General features: G+C 45.4%; 1 protein-coding gene and 1 long non-coding RNA gene across 4 annotated transcripts in view; one reads left to right on the top strand and one right to left on the bottom strand.

Annotated features, from left to right (window-relative positions):
- Window positions 1–2168: 2168 nt before the first annotated feature.
- TSG101 (tumor susceptibility 101) overlaps window positions 2169–26763 on the top strand; it is a 55727-nt gene continuing 31132 nt past the window's right edge. For 2 of the 3 annotated variants that reach the window (XM_074997775.1, XM_074997777.1), the window contains exons 1-4: window positions 2169–2317; window positions 21345–21429; window positions 24642–24707; window positions 25369–25532. In XM_074997775.1, coding sequence (XP_074853876.1) covers window positions 2276–2317; window positions 21345–21429; window positions 24642–24707; window positions 25369–25532 — 357 coding nt within the window. In that variant the 5' untranslated portion in view covers window positions 2169–2275. Of the gene's footprint in view, window positions 2318–9357; window positions 9425–21344; window positions 21430–24641; window positions 24708–25368; window positions 25533–26763 lie in introns of those variants that run through there. The other variant, XM_074997776.1, reaches the window with a different exon arrangement.
- LOC142014738 (uncharacterized) overlaps window positions 23358–26763 on the bottom strand; it is a 29738-nt gene continuing 26332 nt past the window's right edge. The window contains exon 4 of the long non-coding RNA XR_012646035.1: window positions 23358–23991. This is a non-coding gene — a long non-coding RNA (uncharacterized LOC142014738). The remainder of the gene's footprint in view (window positions 23992–26763) is intronic.

Genomic DNA, 26763 nt, shown 5'->3' with positions numbered 1-26763 from the left:
GGAGACCCTGACCTAATCGCACCCAGTATCACCAGATAAAGAAACAGGTCTTAAGATGGTTAAAAAAATACTTCATTTGATATGAAGGGTCCTGTGGCACCTTATAGACTAACAGAAAAGTTTAGAGCATGAGCTTTCGTGAGTTAACTCACTTCTTCAGATGCTGGTCATCTGAAGAAGTGAGTTAACTCACGAAAGCTCATGCTCTAAACTTTTCTGTTAGTCTATAAGGTGCCACAGGACCCTTCGTTGCTCTACAGATCCAGACTAACACGGCTACCCCTCTGATACTTCATTTGATATAGCATTCTATCTGGCAAGAAACTAGCTGTAGTTGTGGTTGTGAAATCCTGATTTCTTTATTGTTCTGTCATTATGGTCCCCTCTTCCTATTGTTTGTATGATCTGTGGTTCTTTAATTATTTCTGTCATTTTATAATTCATTTTAATAGGTGTAAGTCAATTATGTTTCATTGGTAAGATAATGCTGTTACAGTATGTTAGGGTTGGTTAGCAAAATGTTAGTAAAATAAATTATGGTATAGCTAAGTAGGACTCAAGTTTCTCTACGTAAACTTGAGTCCAAAAGGAAGTTTTTAGGGAACCAGCTCCAGTACACAGTTCCAAGATGACAGGCTGCCAGACCTCAATCCTGTGCCAATGATACAGTGCAGAAACTGGAGACCTCTAGATGAATCTGATTTTGACTGGCCATCAAAAAAAAGTTAATCTGTCTTATTGGAAATGGTGAGCAATGTATGTTTAGTGTGTGACACAGCCCCAGCCCTCCCTGGTGACTGGGAAGCTGGGCTGCCACAGTGCCCCAGTTTTGCCAGGTGGAGTAAGAATGTAGCAATTTTAGGGAAGTAATGCCTTCCCTTATCTACATTACCAGCTGCCCATCTATGGTAAGCTGTTTCCCTAGTGAAAGGTCCTGCAGAGTGTAGGTTACACCTGAGCCCTGAATGGATAAGGGTGGGTGCCTATAATGAGGTTATGCTTGAGCCCCAGAAATGAGCAAAGGTGAGTGTCTATATTAAGAGGGTTATGCCAGTGAGTGCTTTCCCGCCAGTAGCCACACGTAGCTATCTCAAAAATCATTGCATTCAAAAAATGTGATTTCTGTTGATTAAAACCAATGTGGAAGCATTCTGATGGAACATCTAAAAATTATTTACATTTTCAGAATGTAGCTGGCTTGCTATAGCAATGATTCCTGGCTGCACAGGCCTTGTCAGAGGTAATCAGGGAAGCTCCATGTGCTTCCCTACTGCCAGCGAGGTAGCTCCCATGAGTTGGAAACATCAGAAACGGGAGCTGCAGGGACAATGCACAGATTACCTTGGTCTCTTTGCCTTGGAGCCAGACTTGCCATCCACTTCCAGCAGCTAGGTGGAGGCAGGGTAAGCAGGAAGTCTGCCCTAGCCCTGTGTGGCACTGCAGAGTGAGCCACCAAAGGTAAGCATCATGTGATCAGAGCATGTACCCTGAACTCCCTGCTGCTGTTTCCTCCCTCCCAGAGCCTGCACCCCCTTCTGCATCACATATTCTGGCCCCAGCCCAGAGCCCCATCAGCTCCTGATTTCTGGCCCTATCTCAGTCTGCCTCTTCCATCCATAGCCTTCAGCTCCCCACAGGCCCGGCTTGCACCCTAACCCTTCTCCTACACTCAGCCCCTCAACCCTATCCCTACCATTGATTGGCTATGTGCAGAATGCTTTTTGTTATGTGTACTGACATGGAAGTGATGTCTTTATAGTCCTTCTGCAGATGTACGTATATGTCAGGTACCACTGGTCAAGGCTCCCTGATAAAGCAGGGCTGGGGTAGCTTTTATCTAAGCAGTAGAGGAAGAATAGGTCAGGGGCTAGTGCATTGGCCTGGCAAACTAGGAGGTGTGAGTTTGATCCTTCTTCAGGCTTCAAATGAATTGCGTGGTAACAATGCTTACAGGTAAGGTCTCCGCACACGTAACACAGTTTCACCTGAATCACCGCTAACGCGGGTAGATGCTATGTAAGTCTTTGAACCACTTCCAGCTACAGTAGCAGCAGCCGGCCTGCCCAGAGGCTCTTATCACATGACATTTCGAACCTGAGTCCCTTCCTGCCCTGTCACGTGATGAGCGTGTGCGTGGTGGGAAGTGACGTAAGGCCGGCGGAAAAGAGCTCTGACGGAAGCGAGAGGGTTGGGTACTTCCTGTTTATGCAGGCAGAGGCGCGCGCCGGGCCGCTCTCTAGCCTGCCCGGCAGCGAGTTAGGGGGTCACGGCCGCCATGGCGGTGCCCGAGAGCCAGCTGAAGAAGATGCTTGCCAAGGTAAGCGGCCGCTCGCGAGAATGTCGCTTGGGAAGCTGTCGCCCTCTCGCCCCCGGCGGCTCCGCCACGCACCCGGAAGGCGCGGCCTGCTCTGTCCTGGGGTCCCCACTTACGCTTTCCGGAACCGGCTGCCTTTCCTTGCTCGCGTCCGAGCGCGGGTCCATCCCCTTTCCCCGGATATTCCTCTCCTGGCCGTCTCGTCCGGGTGTCGCCCGGAGCAGCCGGGCGAGACCCGACCCGACCCGCCCGCCTGTGAGAGCGTTTGGGTACTCGGCCCGTGCTCGCCTCTCTTTGGGGCATGGTGCGGGGGGTCTTGTTTGTGCGGCCTTGTGTGGCGTGTGTGCAGACGATGTGTATAGCGCTAGCGGCGCCGTCTCCCCTCCCGGCCATCTCTTTTCCATGCGGGGCTGGAGAGCCGAGTTTGCTTCTACTCCCACCCACGGCGAGCTAGGGAGCTACACAGGTGTGTCTAGGACGGGAGTAGGAGCTGTCTGGTCTTCGCCCCTGGGGATGATGTAGGAGTCGACAGAATGTATTTTCCTTTGGCTGCAAATGTCAAATGTTGCTATCTGGAAAAATTTCCCTTTGTGGTTATCATCATCATCAATAACCGTGGGGTCAGTGCCCATTGGTACGAAGGTAGTCTGCAGAAACTAAGCCACACCGCAACTGGAAAATGGAAAGGAGTAGTGACAGAGGCATCAGACACCAACCTGCTATATCATCTATCCATTCTCTGTGGGGTCTGCCTCTCCTATTCCAACCGTCCATTATGCTGAATACCAGGTCTTGATTTTTTTGTTCGTCATTCATTCTGCCAATTTTGTACTTGTGGCCCATGTTAACCTAATTTCAGTTACTGAGAGAAAATTATCAGGGGCCCCAATCACACATCACTGATTCTGAGCAGTTTAGTGTGACATTGGTTTGGGATCTTCCCAGAACTCCTGAAGAAGCCATGAACTTAAACTGGTGCTGAGGAGTCAGGGCTCTTTAGTTCAGCTGACTTTAATCTGGAGCAGATGTTATCTTTGTGCTTCCATTTCCCCATTATATTTTTTCCTTTGTTGGAAGATCTGTTTTTCATGTAGATCTGGGTTTCCCAAACTTTAAAACATTTGTGTACCTCTTTTGGGACTTCAGCCTTATTGGCATACCCCCTCTCCCATTTTCTGCTGCATACCCCTTGAAATCGTTTCACGTACCACCGCTTTGGGAAACACTGGGTTAGAGTATTATATTAACTAGTGGTTAAGTGTGGTGGTATCACCATTTCTAAAAGAACTCTTTAAGTAGTGGTTGGGTTTAGCCAATAGAGCTTGACTATTTTACCTAGGTTTATTTTTTTAACTGTACATTTTTCAGCTTCCTGGTCTGGCGCCCTCAGGAGTGTTCCCCTGCTGGCCAATGTCAACGTCCACTGTTGGCCTTCCACTTTGGGCTTCTCCTGGCTGTGGGCTTGCTCCCGGCCCCAGCCACTTCCTTGCTGCTTCCGCAAGGCCACCAGGTTTCTGGCCCACGCCACCGATTCTTGGTTGCCAGCTTCCCTGTTCCCAGATATGAGCTGCTGGGCCTCTGGCTCCCCAGCAGGGCTCCTATACCACCAGCTCCCTTGCCTGGGGAGGGGGAGGCTGACTCCTGCTAGACCACCTCTGTTGCCAGAACAGAGAGTACAGTAGTGCCTCGATTTATGCAAGGGTTGCGTTCCCACATACCCTCATGTACCTTGAATTTCACGTAAGTCAGGGGAGTGTTTTTTTTTCCTCCCAGTGGAACACATGTTCTGTAGCTGGGGAAGCAGCGGGAGCACCTGGAGCACTTTTTGAAAAGTAAGTCCTGGGATTGGAGGCAGGGGCAGTTGGGGAGGGTTAAGCCTGGTGGGAGGGGGGTAAAGCCTGGAGTGTGTTAGTACCACAGGGGGGTGGAGTTGAACCTGAGCCACAGTTGAGCCGAGGTAGGGGGTTGAGCTCGAGCCACATGTGGGAGTAGTGAGCTGGAGCTGTGCTCAGGTGGTGAGCTGGAGCCGTACTCAGGTGGTGAGCCGGGCTGTAGGGGATGGTGAGCCGGAGCCGGAGTCAGAACCAGGCACAGATGTCACAGATGTTGGGGGGGCAAAGCTGGAGCTGTGCAGGGGTGGTGAGTGGAGCTGGGGGGTGTTGAGCCAGGACCCGGAGTGTGGGATTTTGAGTTGCGCTTAACTCATATTAATGTGAGTTAAGCACAACTTGAAATCATGCATTTTGAGGGTTTACTGTACTGTACCAACTAGTCAACATAATACTCTGTACAGTAAATCATCAAAATGTGTGATTAATAAATGCAAGTTAAGTGCAACTCAAAATCCCATTTCAAACACCCCCCAGCCCACTGCAGCCCCACACACAGCTCTGACTCACCCCCCACCCCGTGCCCATCTCTGGCTCCTCATGACCACCCCTTATGCATGGTCCCAGTTCAAACCTCCCACTGGCTCACCACCTGAGGACAGCTCCAGCTGGCTGCCCCCGCTTGTGGCCCTGGTTTAAAACATGCCCCCTCCGCACGGCCCTGGGTCAAACCCCCCATGGCCTGGCTCAATATCCTCCCCCCTCCACAGCTCCAACCACCACCAAGCTTAATCCTACCCATGCCCCTACAGCCCCAGCCCACCACCAGGCTTAACCTTGCCCAACTGCCCCCCACAACACGTACCTTTTGAAAGGAGCTCCACGTGCTCCTCCTGCATTCTGCCATGGAAAAAAGCCACTTCCTGGCTTACACAAAATTCAGGTTATGCCACGGTGTGTGGGAATGCAACTCTTGCATAAATCGAGGCACTATTGTACTGGATTTCAGAGGTGCAGTCTATAGTGCCTAGGAGCCCTAGTTGTGGACCCCCATTATGCTAAGTGCGGTATAAATACAGAGCAAAGAGGCAGTATTTGTCTTCTGTTCACTAATTGCCTTACTAAAAGTGGTTTTAAAACCATCACCCAGTAAAAACCACTTGCATAGCAGAGGCTATCATTATACAAAAAACGGAACAAAACTGTACTGAGTTTGGGTATTTGCTCTGCAGTGTTCTCTTTCCCTGTTAACTTTAAAATAGTGATTTATTTCTGTCTTATATTGTCAGCTGTGATAGGTTTCCTGTGTATCTATATTTAGCAAAAAGTAAAGCATTTATATTGATTTTATATTTTGCAATTTATGATTAAACCAAAAGTTAATGGGTTATAATAATTGGGTGCATCGCTCAGATGTCGAAAAGTGAGGAAACAAGCGATAAACTTAACGGTTACAAAACTTGTAGAAATCAGAGCCTTCCAGTAATTAATATGCAGCATATTTTTAGATTTGTGAGACAACCCTTATTAGTTCGCACATTGTAAACAGGTATTTGTGATCACTAATACCCATGACCAATCAAATTGATTGTTTTCCTATGTTAACATGCAACATTTAAGTGGTTACCTGACAAACACATTAGCAGTCATCCAAGGACTTGCTCAGTGCAGTGAAAGCAACCTACCGAAGCATTTTGAATAAAAGCTGCTCCGCCTAAATATTGAAGCTGAGATCCAGGCTAAAGTCCTACTGAGCTAGTCCCTGCTACCAGCTACTGTAGGAAAGTTCTACTGTATTATAGCACTTACAGGCCTTTTATAGTTGAATGTGCAGCATTAAAGACATATTGTAGGGTGTGAGAAGACATTGTGATGGTCAAGAGTGCAATTCGACCCCTCTGTGAACCCTTAGAAGAATTTCAAACAGACCAGTTTGTGCAAGGTGAAAAGCTGCAAAACAAGTAATCCTGCCAAGGTGAACAACTGCAAAACAAAGCACAGTTGCCAAAACTTCAAGGCTATGCTGGCAGTAGGCCACAAGAGATAGTAAGAGTAGTGCATTGGCAATTTTATGTAAATGAGTGTAAGCTTTATTAGTTAGTATTAGGAGGCCCGTTACAGAGCCTCTCCCCCAAGCGAAGCTCCAACGCGTCGGGTTTTCCCCTACTGGTGACTGCCTCATTTCTGGGTCTCCTGTCATGGGTGTCACGCTTTCAATAAACCAAATATAGCACTCGCCTTCTAGGTGCAGCCTCGTTTCTCAGGAACTCGAGCCTGGTTGGTTACATTTGGCGCAGTAAGCAGGGTTCTCCAGGTACGATGCCTTTTTGGTCAAAAGCGGGGGAGTCAGGGAAGCCAGAGCTGGCCCTTCAGCGCATACCAGGATGGCCCTCGACGGAGTGATGGGGGCTGGTAGCACGGATGGTGGCCTGTTGGGCAGCCCCGGCAGACTGGCCGGAGTTGCGGGAGGCAGCAGGTGTGACGCCGGTACAGGTAGAAGGAGCATTGCGTCGGCTGCGGCTGAGCCGCTGGCCAGAGACGGAGAAAAGGGCGGTGGGAGAGGTAGCATGGCTTTTCCTAACTGCCCTCTGGGCCCTGGATGATGAGCTTCTCCGCTTGCAGAAGGCGCTGGCAGGGAAGGAGCAGGAATGTCGCAATTTGGCGGATGCCTGGCCAATAGCGCAGGAGGTGGTTACCTTGCAGTCCGAAAGGATGCAAGATTTAACCCATCGTTGTGAGATATTGGCGGCGAGAGTGGTGTATCGGTGGTGCGCGAAACTAGGGAAAGAACCAGTGTCAACGGCCCAAGTGCGTGCGGTCATTGCGCTAGCCACTTGGGACCCTGAGACCTGAGATGGGAACATGTGGAGCTCTTCCTCGTCAGAGGAGGAGGAGGTGGTGAACGGGGCAGCTGTGCAAACCGTCCCGAGACAGGCGTGCCCCATTCGGGAGATGAGGTTAGAAGGGGGCCAGTTGCAGCCTGAGGTCTGGCGGAAGTTTAAGACAAGTGAGTTGCAGGAGATGGTGAAGAGTTTTAAGCAGGAGCCAGGGGAAGGCCTTTTGGCCTGGCTGGTGCGTGTGTGGGACAACGCGGGCAGCACTGTGTTGCTGCTGCTTGAGGAACTCTGCCAGATGGTCGTTTTGTCGCAGGATTCATGGGTCCGACAGGAGTTGTGGAACTTGCAAGGCTTGACCGATGCACAGGGGAACGCTGTGGAGGCACCATCCCTGTACCGCTGGTTGACTGTGGCAGTGGACGTGGTCTACCCCTCCCCGGGGGAACTGGAAGCACTGGTGGGGCCCTGGCGTACAATCCCGGAAGGGTGAGTGCGCTGCGGCAGCTGGGCATGGCTTGGGCTGTGACTCTCGGGGGACAGATGGGACCGGATGATGTAGGGGTCCACAAATCCATCAAGGCCACTCTGTTATGCCTTGCCCCCCCGCCCCCAAGCTGAAGGCCTCCCTTATGGCTGTGGTCATGGCAGCGGATGGGCACACAGGTGACTTGGTTGGAACGTTGATGCAATTAGAGACTGTCATAGGCGCTAAAGTGGTCCGTGCCACAAAAGGAAAAGGTGGTCGGGCAGGAGCACCCAGGCAGGAAAAAGGGCACACTAGGGTGACCCAGAGGACCATGTGGACGGACTTGCTGAAGGCAGGGGTCCCCTGTGAGGAGATCAATGGTCTACCAACACCAGACTTGTACAAATGTTGGTTACAACTGCTGCCTACCCAGCGAAGTGAGGATGTGAGTGAGTGCCTCCAAGATGGTGGGCGAGACCCAGGCACCACAAAAAAGTATGGGACCCAGGGGCAGGACACAGCTCAGCGCCCCCGTCGACTGGACCCTTCCCCCTAGGAAGTGATGGGGAGGTGGGTCCCCTGCAGTACGAGCTGTGGCTGTGTGACAGGTAGCAGGGGACCGGCGCCCATTTGTCCCGTTAACCATAAAGTGGCCCTGGGGAGGGGAGCAGCATGTGTTAGCTCTGTTAGGCATTGGAGCTGAGGTGACCATTCTGCATTCTACCCAGACTGCGGGTCGTGCGGTGGTTGTGCAGGGCCTCGGAGGAGTGGAGACCACCGCTTATGCTGTGAAGGTCACCCTAACACTGGGGAAAGCCCCTCCCATTCGAGCAACAGTGCTGGCTGCACCTTTGGGTGAATACATCATTGGCATGGATGTCTTGCGTGGGCGGTGTGTGGATACGCAGTATGGGCTGTTTGCCTTTGAGCACCCCCGCTACATTCGGGCAATCAGAACTGTGGAACCCCTACTGCAGGGACATCCCAAATGGGACCCTGTTCGCCTGCCGGTCCCCCAGACCTCGATGTCCATCAAGCAATACCGCATTCCTCGTGGAGAGCACGCGATTAGTAACACTATTGCTGCGTTGCTACAGGCAGATGTTATTCGCCCCATGCTGAGCACCTTCAACAGCCCCATCTGGCCAGTGAAGAAGCCAGATGGATAGTGCCTCCTGACAATGAACTATCGGAAACTCAATAAGGTGACCCCAGAGCTTACAGCTGTAGTTCCGGACATGGTTACCATCCTGGAGCGCATCACTGTGGTGGCCTTGCTGTGGCATGCTGTCATAGACCTGGCCAATGCGTTTTTCTCTATTGACGTTCATCCCGAGAGTCAAGAGCAGTTTGCCTTCACGTGGCTAACAAAGCAGTACACATTTACCGTGTTAGCGCAGGGCTTTAAGCACTCCCTGACGATCTGCCATGAGTTAGTGCAGGCCGATCTGGACCGCCTGGACCTCCCCAACCAGATGGCCTCCTACCACTACATTGACGATGTTATGATCTTGGGACCAGATGAATCAACTGTTCAAGCTGCCCTAGACACCGTCGTAACAGGTTTGCAGGAACAGGGTGGGCTATTAACCCCAAGAAAGTGCAGGGGCCAGCCACTAGTGTGGTCTACTTGGGTGCACTGTGGATGGGTACGGAAGAATGCATTCCGCCAAAAGTGCGGCATACCATCCAAGTGTTCCCCACACCCTCATCTAAACAGCAGTTGCAAACCTCTTTGGTCCTTCTCGGTTTCTGGCGTGCTTTTATTCCGCACCTTGCTTTTCTTATGCGTCCTTCACAGGAGCTTGTGCGAAAAGCCACCATGTGGAACTGAACAAAGAAGCACCAACGAGCTTTTGACCTCTGCAAAGAGGCGGTGGTGGCACACGCCCACCTCACTGCTCCACTGCAGGGCCAACCGTTTGAACTGGAGGTAACAACCGTCGGCGACATGGCGTCCTGGGGTCTGTGGCAGCAGGTAGGAACCCAGCAAAAAGAACCTATTGGCTTCTGGTCACGAACCCTCTGCGGAGCCGAAAGTGGGTACACCCCCCTGGAAAAGCAGATCCTAGCAGTGGTGTGGGCTTTGCAGGACACTGAGCGGGTCACGGGCGTCGTCCCTGTTCCTGTTCGGACCCCAGTCCCCTTAATGGGGTGGGTCACGGATACCTCTGAGCGTGCACATACGGGAGTGGCCCAAGCAGCTACCCACTTCAAGTGGAAACACTACTTACGGCAGCGCGTGCGCTTGGGAGCCCCCACACTTACTGTTCCACACGCCCTTCTCCTGGGAACCATTACTTTTCAGTATGATCCCCAGCTAACAGATGAGCTACCAGTACGGCCTGACCAAGGGTGAGAATCTCCCACTGGTAGCGTATCAGGTTGCCCGACTGAAATGCACTGTCTGCACCAAACTGGCCCCAGTAGCGCTAGCGCTAGCACTAGCCACAGGAAGCGTACACTGCGGGCACTTGTCCTGTAGTGAGTGGCAGATGGATTATATCGGACCGCTACCTCCATCGCACTCGTGGCTCTATGTGCTGACCGCTGTGGATACCTATACTGGCCTGCTGTTTTGTACGTCCCCGCAAGCATGCGGACGCTGCTGCTACACTTACGGCACTCACCCAGCTCAGTAAACGGTATGGCGTCCCCCTGGCAATACAGAGTGATCAAGGCACACACTTCACAGCCTAACGTGTCCGTGACTGGGCGGCCGACCTACGGGTAACCTGAGCGTTCCACATGCCATATACCCCCACTGCAAGTGGGTTAATTGAGTGGATGAACGAAGTCCTGAAAGAGCAAATACGCAAACTGACGCCCATGAACACCCTAAAAGGGTCGGGGGAGGTAGTGCACCATGCTGTCTTCCTTCTTAACAACCGGGCTGTTGGACCCACTACTCCCTATGAGTGCCTGCGCCTTGCTCCTGAGCAAGGAGTTGTATTACATGTCAGGCAGGCCTCACTCCCGGGCCAGGTGCAAGTGGAAGGACTCGGGGTGGTGCTCCTTGCTGGGAGTCTAGAGGCTGTAGCACCCCTAACCACTGCTGAACCGTGGGCAGGAGTGGACGTACTTGAGTGTACCCCTGAGATCCTCTTTGCTGTTTGTACCCAAGTACCTGGGTTGAGTTGGGTCCCAATGTGCTGGTCAGTACCTGGTCCACCACTGGCTGAACTACGGTGTTACAACCACACCGACCAGCCGGTTGTCTGGGAAGGGGGGCAATCCCTAGTTGAGCTGGTCCCTGTGACGCCCATGATGGCACATATAGAATGTGCCCCCGCACCAGCGGCCAGTGTGCCTTTAATTAGTGCCTGGCACCGTGGTGCGCCCTCAGGGGCTATACAAGCAGTTACTATCCTAGCAAGAGGCTCGGGCATGGCTGTGATCCTCCCTAAAGGAGAGGACTATCCTCAGTGTGTTTCTTCCTGCAAACTAATGCTACGAACCCTGTAACCATGGCCTGGCTGTGGCGCTGGTACCTCTGAACTGCTGTAGCAACGGCCTCTAAGTGGGGCCCCCGTATCAGTAACAGCTCCAACGTATGGGTAACGTTGGCACAAACTGTCATCAACGCATCTGCCTTTTGTCTGCCCCACAGTATGACCGTGGGACAGCTCGTGGACACATGCTTTATAGGTGTCAGTGCTACTCCTGCTCTCTTACAAAACTATACCCTTTTGCGAAACTTTGCTTTCACTGCTACCTTTGCCAGTCTTTATGATTTGGGGACCATGTTAGCAGCCCCAGACAGTCGCACTTATGCATTCTGCGTAGCAAACGTAACATGGGCTACACATTGCATGCTTTTTGTTAATGCATCAGGACCCCAAGTAAACCTTAATAACACCAAGTTGCAATGTACTCAAACCGAGCTTGTCTCGTATGCCCGTAACACCCTTTTGTGGCCAACAGGGTGGTTCTTGTTTTGTGGTTGTGTGGCCCGCACATACGTACCCGCAAATAGCTCAGGCGGCCCTTGTACCATTGGCGAAATTGAGCCCCTTATCCGTCGCAACGCAGGGCCCGATGCCGTTTGGCATGTGACCTATCAGCCCGGCCCCTGCCACCCACTTGCAACCCAAGGGTGACTTTGGCCGCCGAAAAAGAGGCAGCAGCCCTAATCTTTGCTTTTGGAGGTTTTTCCAGTATCTTGGGCCATAACTATTATGCTATAACCCACCTTGCATGTGCCCTCGCTAAAACTATCAACCTCACCTCCATTCTCATTGTGGCCCTCAATCAGGAACTCGGGGAGGTGCGCAAAGGAGTGATACAGAACCGCATGGCTATAAATTACCTCCTTTTGCGACATGGGCACAAGTGCTCTGTGTTTGAAGGTATGTGTTGTTTCAATATCACTGATATCAGTAACACGGTGGAGACCAATTTAAATAGTTTGGAAGCGCTGGCTCAGGGCATCCAACAAAGCCAGAAGAGTAACTGGCTTTGGTCCTGGTTAAGCTCACTGCGGGGCTGGGCAGCCCATTTGATGCAAATCCTATTCCATGGGCTCTTATGCCTCTGCGCTGGGTATATCGGTCTCGTATGCTGTTGTCAAGTCTGTTCCACAGGTGCATGCTGTGTTGCCAGGAGAGCATCAACCACCTCACTCGATTCCTGCTAGCCTCGGGATTCACAAAGGGGTCATGGGGAGGAGTGTAGGGTGCGAGAAGACATTGTAACGGTTGAGAGTGCAGTCCGACCCCTCTGTGAACCCTCAGAAGAATTCCAAACAGACCAGTCTGTGCAAGGTGAAAAGCTGCAAAACAAAGTACAATTGCCAAAACTTCAAGGCTACGCTGGCAGTAGGCCACAAGAGATAGTAAGAATAGTGCACAGGCAATTTTAAGCAATTTTATGTAAATGAGCGTAAGCTTTATTAGTTAGTGTTAGGAGGCCCTTTACAGAGTCTCTCCCCCGAGCGAAGCTCCAATGCGTCGGGTTTTCCCCCAGTGGTAACTGCAGCGTTTCTGGGGCTCCCGTCGTGGGTGTCACGCTTTCAATAAACCAAATATAGCACTCGCCTTCTGGGTGCAGCCTCGTTTCTGGGGAACCCAAGGCTGGTTGGTTACACATATTAATGTTTCAAAGAGGTAAACACAGGAGGAGGGATAGCTCAGTGGTCTGAGCATTGGCCTGCTAAACCTGGGGTTGTGAGCTCAATCCTTGAAGAGGCCATTTAGGGATTGGGGAAAATAGATGTCAGGGATGGTGCTTGGTCCTGTCCTTCAACCATGGGATGCTATTTCAGGAAGGACTGCTAGGCAGAGATGGCGTTCACCTTTTGAGGAGGGGAAAGACCATATTCGGACACAGACTTGCTAACCTGCTGAGGAGGGCTTTAAACTAGGTTTGCCGGGGACAGGGGAGCAAAGCCCGCAGGTAAGTGGAGAACATGGAAACCTGGGAGATGGGTCGGAAGTAGGAGGGAGCATGGGCAACAATGTCAGAGTAAAAAGAGGGCTGGGAAAAAACTGGGGGGAAAGTTCAAATCAATATCTGAGATGCCTATATACCAATGCAAGAAGTATGGGTAATAAGCAGGAAGAACTGGAAGTGCTAATAAATAAATAAAACTATGATATCATTGGCATCACAGAAACTTGGTGGGATAATACACATGATTGGAATGTTGGTATTGAAGGCTACAGCCTGGTTAGGAAAGATAGACAGGGAAAAAAGGGGGGAGGTGCTGCCTTATATATAAAAAATGTACCCACTTGGACTGAGGTGGAGATGGACGTGTTGAGAGTCTGTGGGTTAGTTTAAGAGGGGTAAAAAACAAGGGTGATGTCCTGTTAGGAGTCTACTACAAGCCACCTAACCAGGTGGAAGAGGTGGATGATGCTTTTTTTAAACAACTAACAAAATCATCCAGAGCCCAGGATTTGGTGGTGATGGGGGACTTTAACTATCCAGATATATGCTGGGACACTAATACAGCGGGACACAGACTATCCAATAAGTTCTTAGACTGCATTGGAGACAATTTTTTATTCCAAAAAGTTGAAAAAGCCACCAGGGGAGAAACTGTTCTGGATTTGATTTTAACAAATAAGGAGGACTTGGTCGAGAATTTGAATGTCGGAGGCTGCTTGGGTGAAAGTGATCATGAAATCATAGAATTCACAATTCTAAGGACTGGTAGGAGGGAAAATAGCAAAATAGAGATGATGGATTTCAGGAAGGCAGATTTTGGTAAACTTAGAGAGCTGGTAGGTAAGATCCCAATGGGAGGAAAAACTGAGGGGAAAAACAACTGAGGAGAGTTGGCAGTTTTTCAGAGAGACGTTATTAAGGGCCCAAAAACAAGCTATTCCCCTATGTAGGAAAGATAGTAAATATGGGCAAAGACCGCCTTGGCTTAACAAGGAGATCCTGCATGATCTCAAACTAAAAAAGGAATCCTATAAAAAATGGAAACTAGGACAAATTACAAAGAATGAACATAGGCAAATAACACAGGAATGCAGGAGTAACATTAGAAAGGCTAAGGCACAAAATGAGCTCCAACTAGCTACAGGCATAAAGGGTAACAAGAAGGCCTTTTACAAATATATTAGAAACAAGAGGAAGACCAAGGACAGGGTAGGGCCATTGCTCAGTGAGGAGGGAGAAACAGTAATGGGGAACTTGGAAATGGCAGAGATGCTTAATGACTTCTTTGTTTCGGTCTTCACAGAGAAGTCTGAAGGCATGCCTGACATAGTGAATGCTGGTGGAAAAGGGGTAGAGTTAGTTTTTGAAACAAAAAAAGAACACATTAAAAACCATTTGGAAAAATTAGATGTCTGCAAGTCACCAGGGCCTGATGGAATGCATCCTAGAATCCTCAAGGAGCTGATAGAAGAGGTAGCTGAGCCGTTAGCTCTCATTTTTGGAAAGTCATGGGAGACAGGAGAGATTCCAGAAGACTGGAAGAGGGCAAATATAGTGCCCATCTACAAAAAGGGGAATAAGAACAACCCAGGAAGTTACAGGCCAGTCAGCTTAACTTCTGTGCCAGGAAAGGTAATGGAGCAGGTAGTTAAGGAAGTCATCTGCAAGCACTTGGAAGGTAGTAAAGTGATAGGGAACAGCCAGCATGGCTTTGTAAAAAACAAATCATGTCAGACCAACCTGATAGCTTTTTTTGACACGATAACGAGACTCGTAGATAAGGGAGAAGCAGTGGATGTGGTATACCTAGACTTTAGTAAAGCATTTGATACGGTCTCGCATAATATTCTTATCGACAAACTAGGCAAGTCCGACTTAAATGGGGCTGCAATAAGGTGGGTTTGTAACTGGCTGGCTAATCGTACCCAGAGAGTAGTTGTTAATGGTGCTCAATCCTGCTGGAAAAGCATAACAAGTGGGGTTCCGCAGGGGTCTGTTTTGGGACCAGTTCTGTTCAATATCTTCATTAATGATTTGGATATTGGCATAGAAAGTACACTTATTAAGTTTGCAGATGATACCAAGCTGGGAGGGGTTGCAACTACCTTGGAGGATAGGGTCATAATTCAGAATGATCTAGATAAATTGGAGAAATGGTCTGAAGTAAACAGGATGAAGTTTAATAAAGATAAATGTAAGGTGCTGCACTTAGGAAGGAATAATCTGTTTCACACATACAGAGTGGGAAAAGACTGTCTAGGAAGGAGTACAGCAGAAAGGGATCTAGGGGTTCTAGTAGATCACAAGTTAAATATGAGTCAACAGTGTGATGCTGTTGCAAAAAAAGCAAACATGATTCTGGGATGCATTAGCAGGTGTGTTGTGAACAAGACACGAGAAATCATTCTACCGCTCTACTGTGCGCTGGTTAGGCCTCAGCTGTAATATTGTGTCCAGTTCTGGGCACACCAGTTCAAGAAAGATGAGAAATTAGAGAAGGTCCAGAGAAGAGCAACTAGAATGATAAAAGGTCTGGAGAACATGACTTAGGCTGAAAGAATTGGGCTTGTTTAGCTTGGAAAAAAGAAGATTGAGGGGGGACATGATAGCGGTTTTCAGATATCTTAAAGGGTGTCATAAGGAGGAGGGAGAAAACTTGTTCTTCTTGGCCTCTGAGGAGAGAACAAGAGGCAAGGACTTAAGCTGCAGCAAGGGAAGTTTAGGTTGGACATTAGGAAAAAGTTCCGAACTGTCAGGGTGGTCAAGTACTGGAATAAGTTGCCAAGGGAGGTTATGGAATCTCCCTCGCTGGAGATATTTAAGAACAGATTAGATAGATGTCTATCAGGGATGGTATAGATAGTGGTCGGTCCTGCCGTCGGGGCAGGGGACTGGACTCGATGGCCTCTCGAGGCCCCTTCCGGTCCTAGTGTTCTATGATTCTATGAAGAGGGCAGGGGCTGGACTAGATGACCTCCCAAGGTCCCTTCCAGTTCTAGGAGATGTGTATCTTCAATTATTAAAAAAAAAAAAAAAAAAAAAAGAACTTTGAAGTTATATGCTAATGAAAGTTTGACAAAATTAGGTCTAATCAGATTATATGTAAAGAAATCCATCTGATTGGCTGCATATGATTTCAGAGAAAACTCCAGCTCACCTACTAGCAACTGAAAATAGAGGCTTATTTAACTTTTCCATTTCTTTGGAGTTGCTTTCACAGAAAAGAAGCTTTGCTTAAATGTGTGGCTAATTAGGATGAAAGGAGAAATGAGGGATGGTAACATATTACATAATTGAATAGGCTGTAGATGAAAGTAGTTATTTGAAATTAGACTGTGTACTTGAAAATTAACTCAAAGGTGGAGAAAGTCCATTAAAGAAATAAGAAAAAGTATTCCTTCAAATATCATTCTTTTGTATGCAGTATTGATCAGTCAGTATTTCATAGTTGTCTGAATTTTTAAAAATCACACAGGAATGACTGTTACAGCATTTGCTGTTTATAGTAGGCAGCTCATAATTTGTATGTCTGTCTGAAATTGAGAAATGATGAATTATTAAACATCCAGAATAATAAAGCAATCCCTGTAGCAATATTCTTTTTTAAATTTGGGGAGGAGGGGTATCAAATTATTGCCAAAGCTCGTGTTTCTGTATGCTGCTTAAAGAAAGGGGGGGAAAAATTCCCTAAAATATCTTAAAATGTCAGTCCAGAAACTTGAAATTGCTATAAAGATCAGTTTATGTTGGAATGATATAACACTCAGAATTAAATTATAAAAGTCTTCTACCAGACTTTGTGGTTTAAGTGCGCTATTTCTATCAGGTCAGTTAAGCCGCATGTCATTAAGATGTGTTAGAGTTTTCAGGCAATGTTCTCTTCTGTCTCTATTGAAAATCTGGGATTGAAATGACAAGTAATTTCAGGTGCAAATAATACTGTGCACGTACAACACCTCTTCAACCACAAGTTTCACAACATTCATGTTTACCTGACAAGTACTGTTCTGTTAATAAACTGTCACAGATAGATTATGTGACTGGGATCACAGAAAGACTGCAGCATGCAAAGAATAAAACCCAAAATTCTAACTGCTAGTCCTTGTACGTGCTAGGAGCCTTCTTCACAGGAAACTAGGTCTTCCTTTCACTGATGATGCCAAGGTCACTGAAATTACCTGTTGTAGCAGATAGCGTTAGTCATTTTGTGACAGTTCATCTCTCTTGTATTAAATAAATTGGAAGGCACTTCTGGTTTTACTGTCCTGGATACTAAACTCAGCTGGTGACGGATGGAGAAAAAGTATTCAAAATCTGTTGGTGTTCTCTGTGGTTCAGAGTCCAAAAGAATTCCAAAGTCCAAGTTGCTCCAAAGGAAAGGTTATGAATAGATGTGAAAAGAAAGTCTCCAGTTTTCCAGGATATGGTTGGGGTGGTTAGCAGTTGCATATTCAGCATTCTCTTGTTGTATTTTAAAAAAAAGGAAAAAGGGGGGGTCTGGAGAAAAAGGAGGTCTATTGGTGTAGTTAGCTGTATGAACAGTTATAGAGATATCCTGTTGGGTTAGATAACATGTTTGGTACACAGAGACTACATATGTATTAAAGGCTGTTAAACATCAGTACAGGTTGAACTTCTCTTGTCCAGTGCACACTGATCCAGCAATATCTGTGCTCCATCATTATTTTACTTAGCCAGATGTACATTAATCACAGTTACAGCCAAGTTTCGCGCAGTCCCATAAAGTTTGTTTGTAGCCGCCAGTCCTGGCTCTCAGTGTTCTGTGCTGAAATTTTAGCTCCAATTTATCCCTAAATGTCTTCTGAGAGCCTAGTAGGCAGGGGAAGTGTTAATGCTGCTAGATAATGTTGACCTCCTGTGGTCTCACAAATTCTCTGGTTCAGCACCAGTCAGGTCCAGAGGGTGCTGGCCAAGAGAAGTTCAACCTGTAGTATTCAGTGTTTTGTGATATTGTCACATGGGTTCTGAAACCTTTTTTATAATGTTGTTCTCCCACTTTCCATTTACAGTTGCATGGATACTGTCCTCACATTGGTGCATAATAACATCCTTGTAGCAATTGCTGTAATTGTTCACATAGAAGAATATTAGGAGAGTAGTGTATTTTTGCTTTTTTTGGTGCAGTTTAGCAGTTGGAGGTGAGGCATCTACTTTTTTGATGCCTACGAGTGAGTAGCTGGTGTATGAATAGTTTGAGAAATACTGACTTATATGCTAGTTTGCCTGTTTCTACAGATCTCTATGATATGTCCCTGCTGCTGTGGAAGTTTGTCCACACATACAAAATAAGTGGGCCATGAGAGGGCACTACTTGGAGTGCTCTTGGAACTACCTGTACCATTCCCAGACCCACAGTTTTCTGTAGACATCTCTTCTGCTTAACTTTGTAGGGGGAGAAGACCCCCTCATCTCCTTTCTCCAATAGGCTGAGGTCACCCTGTCTCCACATTATCCCTTCTTTAAAGGGTGATTTCTCACCTTGTGTTCATCACAAACTTCCACATTTCAAATAAAAGCTAAATATAAAAACACTTGCCTCTAGTTCAGTTTTAATCCTCAGTATAAGAGACACTCCTGTATATACCTCAGCACTCATTGAAAATTGTGCCATTCATTGGCACAACATATAAGGGGTATTTCTGGTGACATGCATATTGTGGCCTTTACCAAAGGAACCCCAGCTACACGGCTATTTTTAGTTCCTTCAAAATCGGGCATCCTTTCAAAGGCTACACAACTATTTTTAATTCAAAATCAGCACTTTTGATGATCCGGGTGGTCATCGTTATGCAAATGAGGCGATGAATAAGAACAGCTATACTAGGTCAGACCAAAGGTCCATCCAGCCCAGTAGCCTGTCTGCCAACATTGGCCAGTGCCAGGTGCCCCTTAGGGGGTGGGCCAAAGACAATGATAAAGTGATTTGTCTCCTGCCATCCATTTCCAGCCTCTGACAATCAGAGGCCAAGAACGCCATTCCTACCCTTGGCTAATAGCCTTTTATGAGCCTAACCTCCATGAATTCATCTAGCTCTTTCTTAAATTCTGTGATAGTCCTAGCCTTCACAGTCTCCTCTGGCAAGGAGTTCCACAGGTTAACTACGCGCTGAGTGCAGAAGAACTCTCTTTTATTAGTTTTAAGCCTGCTACCCATTAATTTCATTTGGTGTCCTCTAGTTCTTGTATTATGGGCATCAGTAAATAACTTCTCCTTATTCACCCTCTCCATACCTGTCATAATTTTATATACCTCTATTGTGTCCCCCTTCAGTCTCCTCTTTTCTCAACTGAAAAGTCCCAATCTTTTTAGCCTCTCCTCATACAGGACCTGTTCCAAGCACCTAATCATTTTAGTTGCCCTTTTCTGAACCTTTTCCAGTGCCAGGATATCTTTTTTAGGTGAGGAAACCACATCTGTACACAGTATTTAAGATGTGGGCATACCATAGATTTATATAGGGGCAGTAAGATACTCCTTGTCTTATTTTCTGTCCCTTTTTTAATAATACCTAACATCCTATTTGCCTTTTTGAGAGCCTCTCTACACTGTGTGGATGTTTTCAAGGAATTATCCACGATAACTCCAATATCTCTTTCCTGATTAGTTATAGCTAAATTAGCCCCCATCCTATTGTAAGTGTAATTGTGGTTATTTTTTCCAGTGTGCATTACCTTACACTTATCCACATTAAATTTCATTTGCCATTTTGTTGCTCAGTCACTTGTTTGCTGAGATCTTTTTGAAGTTCTTCACAGTCTGCTTTTGTCTTGACTATCTGGAACAGTTTAGTGTCATCTGCAAACTTCACCACCTCACTGCTCACCCCCTTCTCCAGATCACTTATGAATAAACTGAACAGGATGGGTCCTAGGACTGACCCTTGGGGGACACCACTAGTTACCCCACTCCATTTGGAAAATTTACCATTTATGCCTACCCTTTGTTTCCTGTCTTTTAACCAGTTCTCAGTCCATGAAAGGTCCTTCCCTCTTATGTCATGACAACTTAATTTACATAAGAGCCTTTGATGAGGTACATTTTCAAAGACTTTCTGGAAACCTAAGTATACTATATCTACTGGATCTCCCCTATCTGCATGTTTGTTAACCACTTCAAAGAACTCTAGCAGATTAGTAAGAAATGACTTCTGTCTGCAGAAACCATGTTGACTTTTGCCCATCAAATTATGTTCTTCTACGTGCCTTGACAATGTTATTCTTTACTGTTGTTTCAACTAATTTGCATGGGACTGACGTTAGACTTACCGGTCTGTAATTGCCACGGTCACTTCTAGAGCCCTTTTTAAATATTAGTGTCACATTAGCTATCTTCCAGTCATTAGGTACGGAGGCTGATCAAAAGGACAAGTTACAAACTAGTGTTGAGAGTTCTGCAATATGGGAGAATATGGGAACGGGGAGGAGGAGGTTTCAGTGAGGGTGCAGGCAGGGGGATAGCAATGGGGCAGATGTTACTGACTGACTAAGAGAATATAGGAGTCTGTTGGGAGGCGCTCCCTAACAATCTTTTCCACTCAAAACCCACCCATACTCAGCAACCCTCACACCTAAGCTCCTTACCAATAATTACTACGTTCTCCCCCAGCTCCTTCAAGCATTTGCACTGCTTCTGCAGGGTGTGGGAAATATATTTCTGTATTGTAATTTAAATGAATTACTAATAAGAGTTCTCGGTTAATATTCCTAGTGAGGAATCTATTCATCAAACAGTTCCTTAATTTTTGTTTTCTGTATTGTTACAGACATAGTTGCTGACATTTATTTTGAAATAAATTACCAAAATAATTGAAACAGGTGTGATTACGTTGTGTTTTGACAAATAAAATATGCAGAATTTTGCAAAATATTAAAATACGGTGTGCAGAATTTTTAAATTTTTGGCCAGAATTCCTTTTGGAGTAGCATATGATCCCCTTAACTCACTGTGATACAAAACATTTAGAACAGCAGGGTCCCCCAAACACATTGCATGAGATTTATATCGATCATGCTTGTTAAACAGGCTAAGAGTATTCCTAACACCACAAAATACCACCAGCCCCAAAGATGGGTTTTTTTAGCATGTTTCCCATTAATTTTCCTTTGTTTTTGGTTATATTTGGCTTTGTGCTACAAAGGCCTTAATAGGAAGAAATGTTGTAAACTGTTGTATGCTAACTTCATCTAATGGGAAAACAGATTCATTAACTTGTAAAGTTTTTTCCATGTGGGATTTTACTCTTCTGATTTAGAAGTTTGAATTTTAACAAGAAAATTTTATAAATGATTTTGCAAACTAGAAAGATGGGCTTTTTTTGAGGTATCTGTTTTGCTTCTGTAGAGAAGTGTTTCATTTAGAGCCTTGCACATATAATTTTTGACTAGTTCATTTGCCTATAGGTAAAACAGTGCAATACAGAGATTTATAAAACTTATGGCTTTGCATTTTAATGGCTGTATACGTATTAAATGCTTTTGTTTTTCAGTATAAATACAGAGATCTGACGGTGCAGGAAACCACCACTGTTATTACTCAGTATAAAGACCTCAAACCCGTAATGGATGCATATGGTGAGTAGTGAACAAGAAAATCTACTCTGTTGCTGGTTTAAATGTGTGGTATGTTCATGTGGCATTTCTTCACCTTTAAAGTGTGCAGTTAGTAAAATTAGTTGATAAGTAGTGCCTGTATCTGGTAAAAAGATTTTATTTTTAATGTTTGAAACGATATCATAGAATTTGAACATCTGTGTTAAATAAGTTCTTTTGACAAGATTGCATCTTACTTGAGCAAAAATATGCCAATACAGAACACTTGTTCGAAAAGAAATGTCCATGGGATTTTTTTCTCCTTTTAACGGTGACAATAAGTGCTTTGTTCCTTGTAGCTCAGTTTTTGTTTGATCCTACAGAGGGGTGGCACTGTTTGCGTGTTGATAATAGTCAGTCTGTTACCCTATTGGAATATATGGGAAGGTGGAAAATTCAGTGTAGTATAAGATATTTTGATTGTTATATTAATTTATAAAGAACAGTAAATTGGCACCCCCTCACCAAAAGTGTCTTGTTAACAGTGAATCAGCTTGACACTTGTTAGCTAGGAATAATATTCTACATTCATGTGTTGCAGAGTGTTTCTGTTCATGTTGTAGATATTTCCTATCTTGTTTAACTGCTAATCGCATTCACTATTTTTAAAAAAGATTTCTGTTTATTAAGTGTGAGAGAGATCCAGGGAGCACTTCAGGAGAACTGGTTTGGGTTCAGTTAACGTCTGTGCTGAAGATCCAAATAAGGGAGTAATCAGTGTGTTACTGATGTTCTAAGATAATTCTAATTTGGAAAAAATGGTCGGAGCAATTGATAGCAGGTCAAAAATAACTGAGTTTTCATTTTGAAAAATGCAGAAGAGCAGCTGTGGGGAAGTAATTTAAAATATGTATCAGGGAGAGAGCACCTGACAAAGGCTGAGGGGAGAATAGTGGACAGAGCTCGAGACATGATTTTGTATTGTAATAAAGTAAACTCTTTCATATCTGGCAGCCTGTCATCTGGAACTCTCAAACACCCAGCATTTTAACCATAAGTAAATTTTAGTTATTTTTTCCATAAGTACAGTATAATGAAAGTAAGTGCAAATAAATACAGTAAGGTCTAAGAGTATGCGAATCCAGAGTATGCAACCCCGCTCTTGTGCAGCTGACCCCCAATTCATAAAGTAATCTCCTGCTTTACATGGCTTCACATTCACACAACGCCAAACTGCTGGGCTCTCAGCCTGCCTAGCTGCCTGCAGGCTAAGAACCCCTTCTACCTGCCTTCCCAGAATATCCCTAGGTACCATTCTGGGAAGCTAGGGGGAAGGGGTTTTAGCTTGCCTAGCTAAGAGCCCCTTTCCTCTGCTTCCCAGAGCAACACCACTTGAGTGCCGTTGCCAGTTCACCCCCTGTTAAACCCTCTGCCCCGTGGCCCCAGCTCACCCCGCACACACAGGGCTCCAGCTTCAACCCACATGTGGGGTTCTGGCTACCAGCCCCTGGTACACTGTGCAGGGCTCCAAACCCCTCCCCACTCAGCCACCCTGCCCCGGTGTGTCCCCCATTCATCCTTCCTGCCTGACTCAACCCCTCTCTGCCATGGTTCCAGCTCACAGCCCTGCCATAGCTGGGACTCTGGCTGTCAGCCATCAACAGCGTGTGCAGGGACTCTAAGCCCCCTACCAGCTCAACCCACCCCCGTTTAATCCCTTTTTCGCCTGCCTCAACCCACCTCTCCACCCTGGTTCACTCCATTCAATGCCCCTCCAACCCCCCACAGCCGCAGCTCACTCCTCCCCAACCCCCAGCACCTGGGACTCCAGCTTCAACCTGGCCATGGGGCTCCCAACCCCCGGTGTGTGCACGTGTGCGGCTCCAGCTCCAACCTCCCTACTCACCACTGCTGTGGCCCCGACTCCAACCCCATGGCCAGGCTCAACCCCCGTCCTAGCTCCCTGCTGCGTAGGTCCACCCTCCTGCACGCCCGGGCTCAACTGCACTTCCCACCGCAGGCTTAACCCTCTTGCCCCCTCCCAGGGTCGTAAACCACCCCGACTTACACACAATTCAAGGTTCACAAGGGCTGCATGGAATACAACCCTTGCATACCTTGAGGGATTACTGTACAGCAAATGCGGTGTAAGTTTACAGTGTACAGTACTACTGTTGGTAAATAAAGTATGCTGTATACATTTTTATTTGTTTCTTAATATCTAATCTTGTTTTTCTTTAGTGTTATGCATTGCTACATATACTTCTCTATTATCCAGAATATTTGAATATCTGGCAACCTCCTGGTCCTGGGGATGCCAGATATGAAAGAGTTTACTGTATGAAGTCCTGGGGGAATTTTGCTATGGCTCCAAATGCAACAATTGCAGAATCTGAATTTTTAAAAAAATAAAATTTAAAAAAATCATCAGTATTTATCCACCCTGATTCTGAGCTTGAAATGGAAAGGCTTATATCCTGCCGCACAGAGGTTCGTTGTTGTTCCTTTCCAAACTTCTTTGGTAAGAGTGCCCTTATGGAATATGTTTTTGATTCTAAACACCATGTTACTAGAAAGATAATTGATGTTCCCTGGGGCTGAAACCTGAAAAACAAACAACAGTCAGTGTGGTTATTACTTTTTAATAACATATTAAGAGTGAAGACAATGTGTCTGGCTCCTCCGCCTATTAAGGCTGTTCTGTCTAAGACCTCTCTCCATTCTCCCTGCTCTTCCTAAGTAGTATCATAGGCTTTATTGATGATATAGCAAAATAAATGTATACTGGCTCTAAATTTTCAGCATACTGTGGGTATACATGCTGCAAAAATGTGTGTTTCAGGGTATTTATAGGTGCATGTAGACAAAAGTGTATCTAATTTGCATTCAGGGTGCATTTTGAAATATATATTTGCAACCATAAGAACAAGGGTGGCTTTTTTTTAAATGAGAGTTTAGATTCCGAACAAGGTTAAGTGGCAATTTATGAGGAAGCATATTCATGTGACCCATGGGGCTTTGAGTGTAGGAAACAGTCATTCATTTGTAGCAAGAGATCTAATGTCTTCCCCATCTCTAAAAATATTTTAGATGTTAATTGGTTGTGAATGCTTACCAATTTATAGACCTGTAATAGTCCTATTAAGAGGAGAGAGACACTTTTTTCCTAAATTGCACAGACTGAAAAAGGTTTATGTAACTTGAACACACAACTAACACAGCAAAAATATTTAATGCTATGTATTGTCTTTTAGTTTTTAATGATGGCTCAACCAGAGACTTGATGAGCCTCACTGGAACTATTCCTGTGCCTTATAGAGGTATGCATCATATCTTTCCTTTCTTTTCAGATTATCTGGAAGATCTGGATTTTTTTAGATTGTTCAGAGTTAATAATCACTGTTGACTTAAAAACTTTTATACAACTTTTTAAAGTATTTATTTGTTTTTTCTGCTATGCTTTATAATTCCAACATAATGTGTAAACTGTATGTTTCTTATGGTGGTTAGATTATTTTAGGGCACCTCTGTCTATCTAATAGTAGTAGGATGCAACATCACTACTTCACATTAGTGCTTAATGTCAAAGTTTACTTTTACTTTCTAACCTGGCAGCCAATTGAAGGAGAGGGTTGCAAACTCTCAAATTGGACTAGGAATAATTTACAGATAGGGAATTAGTGTTTCTTGGTGGGTGAAGGCCTTTTGCATAAAACATTGTTTTAGGGGTAAATTATAGTTGCAATGTACGTGACTAAAGCAGGAGCTCCTTGTTAAGTATGTATTTGTTGAAGTTCACTTCACTCTAGATACCCATTCTTCGGTGTGATTTAAGTCTCAGTTCATACATGAATTTTGTGATCTGAAGAAAACATTATAATCTAGTTGCGAGTCATTACTAGTAGTTTATTTTAAAAAATCTCAGGCCAGAATGAGTTGAGGAGGAAGAATAAATTCAGATCTTATTAAACTTTTCTTTAGGTAATACATACAATATCCCGATATGTCTGTGGCTACTGGACACCTACCCTTTCAATCCCCCCATCTGTTTTGTTAAACCAACTAGTTCAATGACTATTAAAACTGGAAAGCATGTGGATGCAAATGGAAAGATATATCTTCCTTATCTACATGAATGGAAACATGTAAGTATAATTAATCTGAAATTGTTCAAATTGGTGACGCTTGAATTCCTATAGGTTATAGTATCAATTTTCTTAATAATATTGCTCAAAGACAAAATGATTAGAATTAAAACACCTGGTGAATTTTTTTGTCAAACACCATGTTACCAAAAAACTAGTTGAGACTGCGGTGGGCACTGGGTTAGAACTTTTCATCAAAAACGGTTATCAGGATAATCACTTTGACTATAATCAATTCAGGATATCATTTTCATTGTTGGCCGGCTAGCTATTCTTACTCAGTGACAATTCTTCTGGCTAGTTAAGGATCACAGGATTGGTGGATTCAAAAGGGGAATCTATTTAAGCTTCCTGACAGGTTTGATTGGATATAGGTCCTTACAAGAGAAGTAGAGAGAGAGAGAGAGAGGTTGTTGAAGGAAAATTAGGGATTTTCAGGGATATTTCTGGTACAAAGTTAGTGTTGTGACTAACATGAGGGAAAATTATGAAGACGAATTGTTTTCAGAACAGTCAAGATATTTAAACCTTAACAAAGTCTATTGAAAAAGGTGATAAAAATGACATTTGACGTAGCTTTGTTTTTATAATTTTTTTTATATTTTGAACATTCCTTCGGAGAGCACTTTAAGAAACAACAACAAAGACACTCTGGAAATGTCCTGCTTTATGTGCAAGAGGGAGAGCAAAATTTAGCCTATCCTCACATCTCTGTTTACCCCAATACCACTTGAATATTCGTGTCTCTCTGCTAATTGGCATTCAGACCCTGTTAAGGAGAACACCTTACTTCATATTGATACTTTTAGGTGATATATCTGTACTGTAATGTGAAGAAACACGGCTTTTTATATTACCATTGAAACAACAGGAGTAAACATACTTCAGGACTAAGATAAAATTTTACTTCCAAATCAACTTACAACAACTGTGAATTTGAAAACAAAAAGCAGTCAAGTAGCACTTTAAAGACTAGCAAAATGGTTTATCATAAACCATTTTGCTAGTCTTTAAAGTGCTACTTGACTGCTTTTTGTTTTGATAGTGTATAGACTAGCACGGCTTCCTCTTTGTTACTGTGAATTTGAAGTTTGTTTGACAATAAGATGCAAACTGAATGAAACTAATGTTTTTATGCTGTTGCAGTAAAAATTGGGCTGTTGAATACAGGACCCTGCTACTCCCTCAGTGATCTTTGTTTTGGTTTATTTTAAGAGAAATTAAATCACAG

This window comes from Carettochelys insculpta, chromosome 6 (assembly GCF_033958435.1).
Source record: "Carettochelys insculpta isolate YL-2023 chromosome 6, ASM3395843v1, whole genome shotgun sequence".
In the NCBI taxonomy this organism is placed as follows: Eukaryota; Metazoa; Chordata; order Testudines; family Carettochelyidae; genus Carettochelys; species Carettochelys insculpta.
Note: the sequence above shows the minus strand (reverse complement) of the source record. Positions and strands in the feature narration are given on the sequence as shown.